Source organism: Xiphophorus hellerii, chromosome 8 (genome assembly GCF_003331165.1).
Source record: "Xiphophorus hellerii strain 12219 chromosome 8, Xiphophorus_hellerii-4.1, whole genome shotgun sequence".
Taxonomy (NCBI): Eukaryota; Metazoa; Chordata; class Actinopteri; order Cyprinodontiformes; family Poeciliidae; genus Xiphophorus; species Xiphophorus hellerii.
Genome location: NC_045679.1, coordinates 26,651,102 through 26,667,467, shown reverse-complemented (window position 1 = coordinate 26,667,467; position 16,366 = coordinate 26,651,102). Strand labels below are relative to the sequence as shown.

At 40.6% G+C, this 16,366-nt stretch overlaps 1 protein-coding gene across 3 annotated transcripts in view; it reads right to left on the bottom strand.

The window, feature by feature from the left end:
- Positions 1 to 6,765: 6,765 nt before the first annotated feature.
- The window catches only part of zmiz2 (zinc finger, MIZ-type containing 2), a 39,503-nt gene continuing 29,902 nt past the window's right edge, over positions 6,766 to 16,366 (bottom strand). For all 3 annotated transcript variants that reach the window (XM_032569809.1, XM_032569810.1, XM_032569811.1), the window contains exons 14-20: positions 16,160 to 16,317; positions 16,001 to 16,068; positions 15,850 to 15,918; positions 12,882 to 13,123; positions 12,660 to 12,781; positions 11,818 to 12,021; positions 6,766 to 10,208 (exon numbers count right to left, since the gene is read on the bottom strand). In XM_032569809.1, the coding sequence (XP_032425700.1) occupies positions 10,101 to 10,208; positions 11,818 to 12,021; positions 12,660 to 12,781; positions 12,882 to 13,123; positions 15,850 to 15,918; positions 16,001 to 16,068; positions 16,160 to 16,317 (971 nt within the window). In that variant the 3' untranslated portion in view covers positions 6,766 to 10,100. The remainder of the gene's footprint in view (positions 10,209 to 11,817; positions 12,022 to 12,659; positions 12,782 to 12,881; positions 13,124 to 15,849; positions 15,919 to 16,000; positions 16,069 to 16,159; positions 16,318 to 16,366) is intronic.

Here is a 16,366-nt window from a genome sequence, read left to right as displayed (position 1 = left end):
TAAACCTGTCACAGACACATAACCGCGCACTAAGTAAGAATGACCGAAATAAAACTCAGGAAATATTAACACAGGAAAGCTAAAGCTGCTGTGGCGGCAGTGCCCAGCTATGGTCCAACACTTAGCCCTCCTGGGTGCATTTTTTTCACTCATATGTATTATGGATTCTTTAATTAAAGATGAGTTGTTCAAGTTCATGTGTGTATCAGACAAATTAGTCATCAGAGTCACTAAAGCCCTTAAACTCAAAAAGGTTGGTGACCTATTTTACCAACCTTTTTGGCAGGGAGACACTTGAGTTTAAATGTCTTATTCAATACCACTACAGTGGTGTTGTGATGTATCTGATAAGTCAGATCAGATGTAATGTCCAATCAGTAACTGTTATCCAACAAGGAGATGATTTAAATTAAAGTTTAATTTCTATTGTAGTTTGACTGCTGTATTTTTTAAGCCTATTTAACACAAAATTTATGTCATTCAGCTGTGGTGGGGGAGAGAAAGAAGAGAAGATGATGAAAGAGGAATAATCAGGACAGACAGGGGAAGGCAACAGGTTGGTCTAATGCAGGTGGAAGTGAGGGAGCAACTAGTCCATCTCAAGCACAAATTTTTAAACATTATTTTTAAAAACGGTAAGATCTGTAATTTTTACAACTAATAATGCTTTTTTGACCATATGACTTAGTGGAGAACACCACAGACAAGGGATGAAGGAGACAGACATGAGGTCAGTGATAGAGGAGACAAGTGATGAGATCAGGTAGGCATTAGGAAAGCAACAAAAACCTACATACCATGATGGTTTGAGTTTCTGATGACCATCTTTGATTGTGTTCTTTTTTTGGGAAAATTAGTGCAGGCAGTCATGGTGAGTCAACCACGAGAAAGGAGAATGAGAAACAGAAAGGTGCAGATGAGGGAGAGGAAGAGCAGAGAGGACTAGATGATGAAGAGAGAGAGAAGCACAGAGCTGCGGAGGAGAGAGCCGAGACAAGGCTTTATTCAGAAGAACCATCTGAATGGCCTTTACCACACAAAATGGGGGACACATTTAGGCAGTATATGGTTGTAAATGGTCCACAGAAAGTTTCTGATGGTCCATATCCAAGATCAGAGAAGAATAAGAGGTGTTTTTCCAAAGCATACTGTTTTCGTTTACTGTCTAATGGAGAGAAAGTTGAACGAGATTGGTTACTGTATTCTAAAAATACTAACAGAGTCTATTGTTTTGCATGTAAGCTTTTTGGTGAAGCTAAAGTTCTTGACACATGCCTTGTGGAGAGGTATAATAACTGGCGATGTCTTTCAAAAACCCTGAAGCACCATGAAACCAGTAGTTCTCACATAAATGCTTATCTGACGTGGAAAGAAATGGCATCTCGCTTACGCCTAGGTAAGACTATTGATAGTGAACTGCAGAAAACCATGGCAGCTGAAAAAGCACACTGGAGAAGTGTGTTGACTAGAGTCATCGACTGCATACTTTTCCTTGCAGAGAGAAACTTGCCACTAAGGGGGAAAAATTCTCAGTTAGGAAATCCTAAAAATGGAAATTTTCTGGGAATCCTTGAGCTCATAGCACGATATGATGCAACACTGGCAGAGCATCTTAGAAAGGCTGCCTCCAAACAAACCACTGGATATCTGACATGGTGCACTCAGAATGAATTTTTAGATTCAATATCAGAGTGTGTTTTGAGTAAAATATCTGCCAAGATCAAGTCCTCTAAGTACTTTGCAGTGGAACTGGACTGCACACCTGATATTTCAAAGCAAGAGCAGGCCTCAGTCATCATTCGATATATGGGGGGGCGCCGAAGATATGTTCACATCCACCTCAAAAATATGGAGTTGCGCCCCTGGCTGGCGGAGAAACTGTGCGGCTTGGGAGGCAGAGTGTTGCCTTTCAAAACAGCAACCGCCGTCAGGCGCTCCCGCTCTGCCTCCTCCTGCAACTCCGCCAGCCCCAGGTGCGGAAGTCGCGGGATCCAGTAATCCAGCATGATCACCAAGCGTGTGGCAATGTTCAGGCGGTGACGGGCGGAGTATGGCCTTGCCACCTCCTCGACATAGTCCTTCATTGTTCTTCTTAATACGGCTGGATCCATATTAACAGCGAGCCTCACCGATCGGTTCTGGTTGGGTCCTTCTGTCATGAATTGGTGGATGAGGTGGTGAGGCAGACGCTTGAGACTCGGGTTGAAATGAGAAGATGATGGTTTAATGGTGATAATCCAGAAAGTAACAGTCCAAAACAAGTCCAATAACACAGGCAGCACGACTGAGCGGAAGCCAGGGCTCAACGCCGGTAGCAACTGTTTTACGGCTGGACATACGAAGGACTGAACGCACATTAGACAAGGACCCGACAGAAACGCAGACACACAGGTGGCATTAAATACACGGGAGGGTAATCACAGAAACGAGACACACCTGGGAAACAATCAAGGGGGAGACAGGACAACAGGAGACCCAAAACACAGGAAACTCTAAATAAACACAGAAAAACACAGATCCTGACAAGTCTCTATTGTTCACTTATATATACACTGCTCAAAAAAATAAAGGGAACACTTAAACAGGTGTTTAACACTTAAAGTGTTCCCTTTATTTTTTTGAGCAGTATATTTTACTGAAGCCTGATCCTAATGCTGTGAAGCATTATATTTAGTATCTGGGTTAAGGTGTAGATTAAGTTTAGACTGAGGTTAGGAGTAGTTTTGTGTTCTGGTAATGTCAAGGTTTGGGGTTGTCTAAAGGTGCGTTCACACCAAACGCGTTACGTCAAAAATGTGCCCAAAGCTTCAAGTTCGACGCTTGTCCACTTTGCTGCGTTCACACCAAACGCGTTTTGAGCGTCAGGCGCGTCTGGTTAACAGTCAAAGTCTATGTGGAGGCTCGTCGAAGGCCGTTGCGCGTTTTGAATCGTTTGGAGCGTTTGACGCGTCAAGGTCGCCCAACGGAAAACAACGGCTAGAGCTGACGTGCCCTTGACGCGCCTCCACATAGTCTTTCAATGTACACCAGACGCACCAAATGCTAGTTGTCAAGCATTTGGCATCAAGCGTCTGCATTCAAAGTGCACAAGCGTCGAACTTGAAGCTTCGGAGGCGTTTTTGATGCAAGTAACGTGTTTGGTGTGAACGCACCATTAGAATTCAGGCACTTGACGTTTTGCTCTACACCTATCGTTTTGCCCATCTGGTTTACATTCACAGTCTATATGGAGGCGCGTCAGACGCATCAGCTCTAGCCGCTGTTTTCTGATGGACGCTCCGATAATAGCGTGTTTGGTGTGAACGCACCATTATGGCGCGTTTACCACGAGGCAATAAACCACTTTAAATATACAAGATTACAGTCCTGTTACCACTAAGTTACTGGTATGACTTTCATATGTGTATTGACACATTTCGAGATGAAAAACAGGGCTTGCAAATGTCAGCAGGCTAATAATTTGCTGTGCCAAAATAAGCATCCCTGCTAACATAGGAAGCCTTTCTGCATAATCACACCTATTCTACAAACTACTGGTATGAGTTTCATATCAATAAGATTATACACTGCCTGACCAAAAAAAAAGTCGCCACCAAAAAATGGTCACACTCTTTAATATTTTGTTGGACCGCCTTTAGCTTTGATTACAGCCCGCATTCGCTGTGGCATTGTTTCAATAAGCTTCTGCAGGGTCACAAGATTTATTTCCATCCAGTGTTGCATTAATCTTTCACCAAGATCTTGTATTGATGATGGGAGAGTCTGACCACTGCGCAAAGCCTTCTCCAGCACATCCCAAAGATTCTCAATGGGGTTAAGGTCTGGACTCTGTGGTGGCCAATCCATGTGTGAAAAAGATGTCTCATGCTCCCTGAACCACTCTTTCACAATGTGAGCCCGATGAATCCTGGCATTGTCATCTTGGAATATGCCCGTTCCATTTGGGAAGACAAAATCCATTGATGGAATAACCTGGTCATTCAGTATATTCAGGTAGTCAGCTGACCTCATTCTTTGGGCACACAATGTTGCTGAACCTAGACCTGACCAACTGCAGCAACCCCAGATCATAGCACTGCCCCCACAGGCTTGTACAGTAGGCACTAGGCATGATGGGTGCATCACTTCACCTGCCTCTCTTCTTACCCTGATGCGCCCATCACTCTGAAACAGGGTAAATCTGGACTCATCAGACCACATGACCCTCTTCCATTCCTCCAGAGTCCAATCTTTATGCTCCCTAGCAAACTGAAGCCTTTTTTTCTGGTTAGCCTTACTGATTAGAGGTTTTCTTACGGCTACACAGCTGTTCAATCCCAACCCCTTGAGTTCCCTTCGCATTGTGCGTGTGGAAATGCTTTTGCGTTCACAATTAAACATACTCCTGAGTTCTGCTGTTGTTTTTCTTCGATCTGATTTGACCAAACGTTTAAGTAATCGCCGATCACGATCATTCAGGATTGTTTTCCGACCATATTTCTTCCTGGAAGACGATGGTTCCCCACCATCCTTCCAGTTTTTAATGATGCGTTGGACAGTTCTTAACCCAATTCTAGTAGTTTCTGCAATCTCCTTAGATGTTTTCTCTGCTTGATGCATGCCAATGATTTGACCCTTCTTAAACAGACTAACGTCTTTTCCACGACCACAGGATGTGTCTTTTGCCATGGATGTTTAAGAAATGAGGAGTTACTCATTGCATCAGCTGGGGTTAAATAACTTGTTGCCAGCTGAAAGATAATTGCCTATGCAGTACTTATCCAATAGGAGGCTTGTACCTATTTGCTTAGTTAAATCCAGGTGGCGACTTTTTTTTTGGCCAGGCAGTGTATATTGTAATAATATTAGTATATAACTTATTATTTAGAAGGTGTGAGACTTTTTAATTTTAATTGTCATAATTAAAAGGCCTCACACTTTTAATGTCATCATTATATATATATACAGTATATATATATATATATATGTGTGTGTGTGTGTGTGTGTTATGTGCTTTGGGCACATTCTAATTATTTGAGGTTATTTTTGTCTTTCTAGATTGTTTTGTACTGACTTTAGTTGAAAGACTTTCGTTTAACATACGTTGGAGTTTGGATAATTCCTGTTTGGTTATTAACTTGGTCTCGTTCATTTGTGGCGCTGTTGGACCGCCTAGAAATATTCTGGGTTAACACATGTTTGGAGTCGGCTCTGGCTCTACCGCCCTTCCGCTCGCTCCACCACCGCGGATGCGTCCTGACGCGGTGCGCGCACGTCTTCAGTAGCTGTCGGCCGCAGCTGACGTCTCCAGCCTGCCATGCGGTAGTTTCTGTCAGCCTTTGTTTGCTCGCCATTGTTTCGTTGTGATTTTGGCCTGGTGGGACCGGTTGTCCTGTTTTCGATTCTTTCTTTGCTGTAGATTCTTTTTTGCTAGTTCGGTACTAGTAGGGGCCTCAACGGCCCAGTAAAGGGTTGGCCCCCTGCTGCACCGTTTGGTTCTTTTTGATTGGCTCACCAGGTCCACCTTTCTGTTAATACTTTTGGGACTTTTGTTTGTTCCTTTCCTCACACAAAAATTCAAAAATTGACAAAATTGAGTATTTCTTGACCGCTCCTCAAATTCGTATCTTTCATCAGATTTCAATAAAACTTCTCTACCAAAGATAAATTAGGCTGCTGAATAATATAAAGTCATCCATTTTGGCCATCTTTAATAGTTTCATTGATGTCGGTGGTAGGAAATAGGGATTTTTTGTTTGTTTTTTTAAAATATCTAATTTTAGGGAATTTTTGACTTGCACCAAAATGTTTATTTTTTTATGCATTCCATTGAAACTTCCTTCTTTTATGTCAATTAGGCTGCTTCATCAGATAAAAACATTCATTTATGGCTATCTTCAGTAGTTTTTTTTTATTTTGCTGACTGAAAATAGAGATCATTTTTTAGATTTCTTTTTTTATGGAAAATTCCCAACTACCCACCATCTGAAAAAGTGCCAAAGAAAGTACAGTTTTTCATAAAAGGTGTCCAGAATATATTATTTCAGTATAGATACAGTCACTTCATCATGCTGCCGCCCACATGATGACGCCCTGGGCGGTTGTCCATGCCGCTAGCAGCTATTACTGATAGTCGTTTTTTTTATTACCTGCCTTCATCATTGCTCTCATGAAGTCTTCGCCATTCTTTAGTTTTATGGAAATGGCTTTATACTGGACTCTAGAAAATGTTAGAGAAATCAATCCTCTCCTCTTCATATGTCTGAAAATCAGCCTCTGTTCCCTTTTGCTCTGTCGTGAGCGGTTTGACTGGCAGACCTGTGTCTGTACTGCGCAATTAACAACAACCACTCAAAGACTTTGTCAATATATTTAGTGACTTTACAGGCAAAAAAAACCCCAAAAAAACCTGTGTATCGGCCAAAATCTGAATCGGCAGGTCAAGCTTTATAAAGATCAGCAGCGATCGGCCAGAAAACTGCAATCGTTGTTTCTCCCTAACAGCAACAATTGCTTCTCCAGGGCTCAAGTTAGCTCCACAAAGCGCCGATTCAAAGAGGCGGTTGCACTTCCTGGTGATGATTTGATCAAGTGCTTGTGATTAACAACACAATTTCAGTTGTTTTGGACCAATAGGAACTTGGATTTTGACCATTTTAACTCCACCTTTGTTTAATCAATAATGAAAGTGTTCGGATTAAAAGACTGCCATGAAGAAAGTCCAGCCAAGTGGATCCCAGTCACGCGTGACAAGAAGCGTTTTCAATAAAGATGAAAGATCGAACAGTCTTTGCCAAATAAAGTGACTTTTAATTTAGATTCAGAGGTGGGAGGGGCGGGGGAGACAAAGTAAATGTGGGTACAATGATGATTATGATTAAAAAATAAATAGAAAATAATGGCAATTACAATGTGCTACAAAATATGTGGAGTAGTTTACATATTTAAAAAAGCTTTTTCTTCTTCTTCCTTTCTGGCAAATTTGCAGTTAAATAGTCCATCGTTTCCAAATATAATATCGCTGTTGCTCAAATTGGCAAAGAACATTTTTGCTGTAGTTACCTCGTTAAGGCAACGCTGGACCACAAAGGGTACGGTTGCAAAACTGATCATAGAAAAAAAACAAAACAATAAAAAACAATAAACTTCAGCTTTACAAAGTAGAATTAGGAACCAACCGTTGCATGTTTCACTGCCTGACCTAGTGTCAGATGACTAGTTTCTGTCATACATGCGTCATGTGCCTATGTGTGAAGTTTTTCTTTTTTCTTTTTCTTACAACAGCTTTATAGTTTTCTAACATATAGAATGTATACAGTGCCAACAATGATCCATTATCCAACTAATGACAAAGTTACCATGATTAACAATTCTTTTGATACACACACGTTCTCTAATGAAAACAGCTGATTATACAGTACATAAACCCGCGTCTGGATGGGTTATACATGTCAAACCATTTAAAAACATACAATGGCAGAAAAGGCCATCGCACACACAGCTCTGAAAGCCCCGACAGAGGGAAGGAACGGTGGTGGTGCTGGTGTGGCGGGAGATTTAAAATTTTTTATTTTCCCACAGTGCTGAAGCACGTCGCAGACAGTGAACCTCGGACAACAATGATGCTGCGATTGCACCAAGTGTCATCAGAACTGGTCAGTTTTTGTTGTCTTAGTTGCATCATTTTCTAGTAAATGACATAGAAAGCAAAACCAACAGTGTTAGTGGACTGATTTCATACGTCCTACGATGGAAATTCAAGAATGCAGCTAAGGTGGTTGATGCTGACGGAGACTTTTTGCTTTTCAATTAGGGCCAGTTTTTTCCCCGACTTATTAAAGTCTTCTCACAATGTAAATGTCAGGATAGCAAAAAATAAATAACCGTGATTTTATAGCATTCTCATCGTTTCTTTCTCCAATCAAGGCCAAAAGAATTTGGAAACTACAACAGCATATTTTGGGTCTCAGAATTTTCTAGAAAAATTAGAACATTTCCAAAAATCCCAAAATTATTACTTTTGAAACTCAGAAGCTTTTTCTAGCAAATTTTCTACCTTACAGGCTCAGAAATGTCCTTGTTTTTTCTAAAACATATCTGCGATTAATCCCGACATTTTCTGACTTTTTGGGTGTAAATATACTCCTTTTTCTGTTCTTTCTAAAATGGCCCTAATACATCATCGTGGGAAACTCAACGCTTTTATTTCAATGGGATAAATGCGCAGTTAGCTTTGGATCCACAATGATTTGCGCTTCCGTTTGCTAATATACATATGACTTATTTTATTTATTTTATTAAAAATATTGAATGAATAAGAAAATAGTGAATGATTAATTTAAAAAAAAAAACAACTTTTCTCAAAACATTTGGACCCCATTATTCTAGATCATTTTTTTGCCAGCTTCATCTCAAAGGTTCAGGATTCAGGTGCTGATGGAGGAAGAAGAGGTAGATTGTTGTGTGCGGTGAACGGCTTCTGTCGATTTGGCAGAATGTTTTGGATGTTTACATGCTGCTTCTGCAAGTCAACGACTCGATGCAATGTGCTGGGTTTCCCTAGAAAACATTTTAAACTAATTTGAATAATAAACTGAGCTCACTGCACTGTGTGATAGCTAGGATCAATTTGAACAGATGTGTGGAGGAATTGTCAGAAAAATATATCTTTCAGTACGATACTAACCACTGTTGGCCAAAAGTGGCACTGCACTTCAAGGCACTTTCTTGTTGCTTTCGCTTCTGACACGGATTCTAAATCTGATACACAGTCTGGACAACATGAGCTGCAACTTAACAGCAAATTCTATTTATAGAGATTTTTTGTAAAATTGTACTCAGAGTATAAAATGTATTGACTTAGATCTATTTAAACTAATAATACCAGGAAGTTACTTTTGTGTTGTGTTCAGATTCCCAGTCCTAATTCTTTCTCTCCTTCATTCAGAGAAATGAAGAAATAAATCATTTAAGGATTGACAAAGGGATGATGTTGGTTTTGATTTTTATGTCTTTGATGACATAAAAATATTTTGAAATACCATAAAAAAAAAAACTAAAGATCTTCATACATACAGATGTGACGAGGTTTTTCCCAAGTAGCCATTAATGTTATCTTTAAAAATCGCTGTTTGACCACCAGACTAACTTTGGGCTGTGAGAGGAATAAAAACCAAACAATAGTAAAGTGAGGCTGATAAACAGATACATTTCAGTTATATGTTGTCACAATATTGCTTGACTCTGTATGTGTGAGGACCTTCAATCTTCTAATATAAGTGACATCACATAGCTGTGTTTCCATTACAAATGTGCGCAAAACTTTGTCAATATTCCGCTAATGTCGACAAAAAACTATTTTGCAATTGTGCTGTTTCCCTTCAGTAAAAATCGAAATTAAAATCGCACATCAATAAGTTTGGTCACACAATAACTCATTAAAAAACATGCCAACTACTTCCTGTCGTCTTCTTCTTTGTGGTTGGCGCCAGAGGCAACATCCAGTTGTTGATCCATGAGGCTGGTGTGATGCGGGAAAAGTGTTTTGCTAAGTAAACTGTTATCCATATGACCAAAAACCAAACCATCAAAGCGGCAAAACGCTTTATCACGAAATTAGTTTTCAAAATTGGTGTTTATATTCAAAATGTCAAACGGCGCAATTACATGGTCACTGGAAACACAGCTACTGTGTCACACTGAGCAGATTTCTTTTGTAGTTTGGTTGCACTGATGTCTTCGACTTACAGATGGGAACCTGCTCCTTTCCACTAAATATTTCAAATGCGTATGGCAACATGAAGCAGCTACAGTAAAGTTAATGTGGGCATCCTTCAGTTTCCATCATCTTCCTCATACACACCTCCTGCCCCCCCAAACCTTCCCTCCCCAGTCTGAGGCTTGTGCTTGAAATGCTGGCCTGTGGAGTCGGTGCCTGTTAGGCTCTTTTTGTACTTCACTCACCATGTTCCTTCATGCACCTCCACACTGCACTGAAAGGACCTCAGAGTACAGTAGGACACTTAAAAGACAAAAGACGAACAAAAACACTGGTATGCACGCACACGCTGAAGTGGGTGCAGACGGGGAGCCGGGCGGCGCTCTTCGGCTCAGTCCACAAGTCAGTTGTTTTCGAACAGCGCCAGCAGGTCGTCGTTGCTGTTGTTCGGGAGGTCGGGGGGGCCCAGGTACGACAGCAGCTCGTCCGGGTTGGTCAGCTCGGGAAGAAGCTGCAGGGCAGACAGAAACAGTGTGAGTTGCTGAGGGTTCTGTACATTAAGTACAACTATTTCTGTTTTTCATGGCTTTGCTGCTCCAAAGAAAGAAAATAAACTGATTTAAACTGCAAGCTGCCTTTTTGCACAAAGAAAACACGTACCTGCTGTGTTCCCACGGGCCTTAGAATTGCGCAAATTGGAATTGCAAAAATAAATCTGCTTAATGGAAACAGGCCAATTTAAAAAAAATACTTCTCATATTTCAAAACAAAAGGTTTTTGTGGTGTTTTAGAGCTGTATCGAAGTCGGTGTATTTCGAAAAACTACAGTGGAAACGCTTGTGATTTTCTCATCACACGAGTCATGTGATCAACAACCGGGCATTTCTATTGGCAAAAAACACAAAGAGGACAACAGGAAGTAGTTGAAGAATCATGGCATGGCATGCCTTTTAATGACATCCCATCAACAAACTTACTCACGTGTGATTTTAATTGTGTTTCTCATTTAATGGAAACTGACAGAATATTGACAAAGTTTTGCACACATTTTTAATGGAAATTCAGCTACTGAGATCACATGCACAAACATGTCATAACCTACTTTTACTGCCGAGCCTGAATCATTCAAATACCTCACGCCCAGATGTACAGAAATACCTTAATGCTGAAGTAAAACTCAAGGCCACATTGTGAATTTAACAGGAGGCATCACTCATAATTTTTAATAACCACGACTGCACAAACTGATTCCAGTCTATAATTACCAGCTGCCTCTCCAGGATGTCAGGTATTGTCAATAAGATATAGAACTTTATTTCAGTTATTTAAATCAAAAAAATTAAACTTACATACTATGTGAATTCAGTGGGAAGCCGCGCTAACCCTAAAGCACTGGTCATAAATATTAGTTACCTTAACACTAAAGCGCTACATAAGCATGGCGTTTTGTAGAAACTAATGCTGAAGTGCTAAGTACAACTTATGTCAATGATGAAACATGTACAAAATCATAGTACATCACTGCACCAGAGTCAAATTTGGCATTACACACGTACTTGTGCACTTGCAGTACAGGAAGTGATTCTTTGGAAATAACTTTTCACTAAGAGTTTCAGTTTTATAGCTCTTGAGTATTGCTAACTCTGTTGCTGCCAGTATTTCTAACTCTGTTGCTAAATTTTGACTAATTGACCGCAGTAGGACTTCGATCAGAAAGCATGCAGGACAACAGTAGATTAGAAACTGCTTTAAAATTAAGCTAAGCATGCTAAGCATTTTCAAAGTTAGCGTTTCATAATGCAGTATATATAATATGAGTTTCCCTTTTTTACATGAAATGACTGGAATAAATGATGTTTTCAATGGAGGTCTCTGGTTTGTTTGAGGTAAAAAAGCTACTAAAATATGGACTGTTGTACCTCGTTATTAATTAGAAAACAACATATTAGCTGAAAGATTTTGTTACTGCAAAACAAACCTGGATCATCATCTTGCCGCCATGTTTCACAGGTCATCTCATCTGACCAAAGAACTGTTCTTCACAGTATTTTTCTTAAAAGCCTTCCCAAACAAGTTGCTCACTGTTTGTTTTTCCTTGTTCTTGTCTGACTGTTACTCACATCCAGAGCGTGATCGCCCCCCTCCCCTGCAGGGCCTCCCAGACTGAAGGAGCCTTCACCCTGCAGCCGTGAGTTCTGTGTGGCTGAGCTCCTCTGTGCTAGCGGGCTGCTAGCCTCGCCAAGACTCTGGTTGTTGTGGACCCCCGATACGTGCTGCTGGAGGATGCTGCCATGCGAGTGCTCCATTCCTCCAGAGTGGGCCGCCTGAAAGCAATTATAATATATTTTTTTTGCAATTAACTATACATTCTATAGGTTTTCTCCTACAATTATGTATGTGATATTTGAGGCCTAGTAGACATGTAAGTGGATATCTGGGAAAACAAATTCATTTTTATGAGTTTTAGCCTTCCATCCACTAGAAAACTCAGTTTAATATCACTAAAAACATTAATTTATAAAAACTCAGACTAAAGTTCAGATTTGAGAAAACTGTATTTCTGTTTGTGTGTCTACATGGGAAAGCTGACAGAGTCCCATGCATTACAGTCTAACTTTCTGATCAACATCGCCTTGTGTTTTATCAAGTGTGTATTCTAATGCGTTATTTAAAAGTAGTTCAACCTCAATATCTGTCCACACAAATGGACCTCCTGGCACCATGTTTAATTTCTAACAGAAAATTGTGGTTGTTTTGAAGCAATCTGATTGGCTGACAGGTTTTAGCTTTACTCTACACTGCCCCCTGTGGGTTTGGCATGTTTAAAGCAACTCCCAGGTTCATGTGGATGAAAAGTTTTCTGAAACCGATTCTGTGTGTTCGATATTAGGTTTTTAAACAATGTGGTGTAGATATTGGTTTGTGTAAAGAGCTGGCTGCCTTTGGCTTTAATATGTCTAACCTGCTCAGACTGGTAGGGGAGGGGGGGCGGCGGACCGGAGGAGGTGTACTCTCCGAGTGTTGGGGTCCCAGGAGTGTTGGGGAAGTCTGTAAATCCTGTTTGTCCGGAGAATCCCTGGCTTCCTGCAAGAGCAAAACAAACCAGGCACAACTTCAGTTCAGCATACCGTATGTCAGGGGTTTCTAAATATTTTAATCACTGGGGCCAAAATCGTCGAGCTACCTGGCCGGCTGTAGTCAGGGGTGTTCCTGCCCCCTGCACTCAGACTCTGGTATGGGGACGAAGCGGGCCCCAGGGCCGCGATCATTTCCATCACATTCGGCAGGACCATGTGACTCGGACTGACAGTGCGGCAGCGCTTTAGGACCGGACCGTCGGGCTCCTCCTTTATGTGGAGGTCGGGTTTGATCGGCACGGGCCTCCAGCCGCACACTGGGTCGATGGTGATCTCCTCGTAATCAGAACTGAGAGAGGGGAAACAGAACCGCAACATTAGGATACAAAGCTCTTAACCAGTGGTGTATAAACATTCGTTTGTGCTGAGGACCAAAATCAAGTTGAAAGGAATTGAGGGGCCAAAATAGCTTTCTTCCAGGTTAAAAACGCAAAAAGATTATTGTGAATTTTTTGTCTTTTACTCATGATGGTGTATTAGAGTCACTGTAGATAGGGAGAAAAAAATGGGTACTTTTCTAGAAAAGAAACTCGAAAGTTTTCAACTTTTGAAACTCTGAAAGTTCCAAGTTTTTTCTAGTAAATTTCTGAGATTAATCTAAAAATTTCTGTTTTTTAACTTTTTTCTATCCACAATGGCCCTAATACAACATCGTATTTCAGGGCCGGCCCAAGCCTCCATGGGGCCCTAAGCGAAATGTGTTTTTGGGGCCCCATAGTTCTGCTAACAATGTAGACTGGCTGCAATCAGCAGTTCGATCATTATCTCATTCACACACCTGCTATAAACTTATTGCATCTCTGGCAGTGCTGTTTACATTATATTCATGTATAATAAGATACATTTATTGGCCAACTGATTTATCGACCAGTTAATTTCTGGGCACTGATTTCCTTCATTTCGGGGGATCGGTAATCAGCTGATACTTACATGTGAAGCCCATCTTATCTTCTAATCTGATCTTCGTCAGCAAAGGTTTATAAATCAGCCTCTGTCCTTTTCTGCTCTACAGTGAGAGGTTTGACTGACAGACCGACCCACCAGGTCAAGTCTGAACGTTTACAGTTAACAATATTCACCCCACTGTTACCAACCAACTCAGCGACTTTTTTGCTATATTTAGCGACATTTCAGACAAAAAGATTGATATCGGCCAAAATCAAAATAGGCAGGTCAGGAGTTTTAAAGATCGGTAACCAGGGATTGGCCAGAAAACTGCAATCAGTGCAGCCCTACTTAAGATGGAATACATACACACATATTCATGACATTCTATGATTAAATTAATTTCTCTTAAGCGTAACTCACTTGGTGTAAAAATGTAATTTACACCAGGTCCCTGAGAATATGGACCGGTACCGGTACCGGGTTGATTCTGAGCCTTCAAATGATTTTAACAGAAGTTTCATATAACTTAGAAGTTGATGTAAAAACATTGTTTGTTTTAGCCACAAAATGATCAGCAGCAAACAACATATCACCAACTACAGCTTAGAACAGCACAGTGATACATTGCAGTAGCCATGTAGGCTGATGTAAAAACATTTTGCTAGACAATGTCAAACATCAAGAAGTTTTAATTATTGTTATCAAATGTTATGAGACACACAGTTTTGAAGCCAAAAATATACAGAGCCAAGTAGGAGAATCAACTAATTTCAAGTTAAAACTCAGCTTCACACTAAGATGCTAGCATAAATGTTTAGCTGTTGAACTGAACCGTTCAAGGTGGCGCCATTTCTACCAAAGGTTTGGTCTTCTGAACCAGACGTGCTCCAACTCTTCAACACGCTGTCAGCTCCCGGTCAGAAAGACGCATTTAGCTCAGTGTCCATGAAATGATATTGAGAAATAATTTTTTATAAATTGATTTTAGTTGCCTTTGCGATGAACTCTTTGAGTAAAATCTATAATTCACACCAGTCAAGGGTGTGAATTATAATCTGTCAAATGACCGACGGCTTCAAATTTTTCCATCATTTAAAAAAATAACCGGTCAAATGCGGGAAATATTCCGTTAACGCGACCTTTGCACGGCAGCTCAAATTACCAGTGAAGCGTGTGGTACCTACTGTGGCCACCAGGGGGCCCCAAGAGCAATTTTTTTTCTTTTTGTCCATAAATAATTTCTACACACATCATCAAATATATATTATTGTAAAAACAAATCATTTCATGATGAAATTGTGTGTTTTTTGTTATTATAATGACATAGAAATCGTTACTAAAAAAAATAAATAAATGAGCTCCACTGAGGGGGCCCCTTAGTGGCCCTGGGGCCCTATGCGGCTGCTTAGTTTGCTTTGCCTTGGGCCAGCCCTGTCGTATTTACATGCACCACAATAAATTAAACATGTAATATTTTACATTTGACTTAGTTTTCAACAGGTAAACATTAAGTCAAATGTTTACCTGGTTAACCTTTAACATTTTGGACTTATTTTCTGTTTTGTAGGTCTTTAAAATGGTTTTGGTTTATTTTCAGCAACGGAAATAAGAATTTTCTTCTAAAAATTGTTGCTGTATTTAGTGGAACACGGTAATAAATGACTGGATGTTTGTGGCACCAATTATTGTGAAGTTCTTTTTATTGAACTTAACATTTTCCATTTAAGAAGATATAAACACGGCACGGAAAAAATCATCCCAAAAAATTACAAAAGGTGTCAGAGGGCCCAAATGGCCCCCAGGGCCGCACTTTGAAAACCCCTGCTCTAAACTCAAAACCCTCAGGACCCTGTTGACTTGCTGTGTTTGAGATCAGCTTAACAATTTGACATTGATTTATTTACAGAATCATCACAGACATGCTCACTGATTCAGGTTTCAGTATTTTGTTAATCTTAAGACTTTTAATTTGAAAAGCCTCTAAATTCCAGCTCCACCTATTCACCATTTCAGTTCTCAGTCTGTTATTCACTCCACATAATTTTTACGTGGGTTAAAAAGTTTCACTTTGTTCTAAAACAAGTGGTTCACAATTATGTGCTATATATATATTTTTTTTTAACTTACTTCTGTATGTAGACCAGAATCCCCAGCATGTACTGGTCGACCTCCAGGCCTTCTAGCAAAGCTGTTTTACTGCAAACGAGAGGAGCAGCTAGTTGGTTAAGTTTCATGTCGGTAAAAGTGGCTTTGACAGAAAAGTTGCCTCTGCACGTACTTGCACACAGGACACCGCCACGTCCCTCTTTCACAGTTCAGTTGTAAATAAGACTCCAGGTCAAAACACTTGAAGAAGAAAAAAAAACATGGCCGCTCCGTGTTAAGTCGTGATTTGAAGTAGTCATGGTGTGTGATGCTGGACGGTGTGTGACCTCACCTGTATGTGCCTGCAGTCGTGGCCTCTGGCTGGCAGCTGGATTCGTCTGAATGTGATCGGACACTTGAGGGAGACTTTGATTGCCGTCTGCTCCACTCCGTCCTCTCCGTTTAGACCGGGCGTCCCGGGGATGGTGCCGCTACTGAAGTTTCGCTTTACTGGAACAAAAGCACAGCGGCAATGACATTTGACTACGTTGTTGCTCAG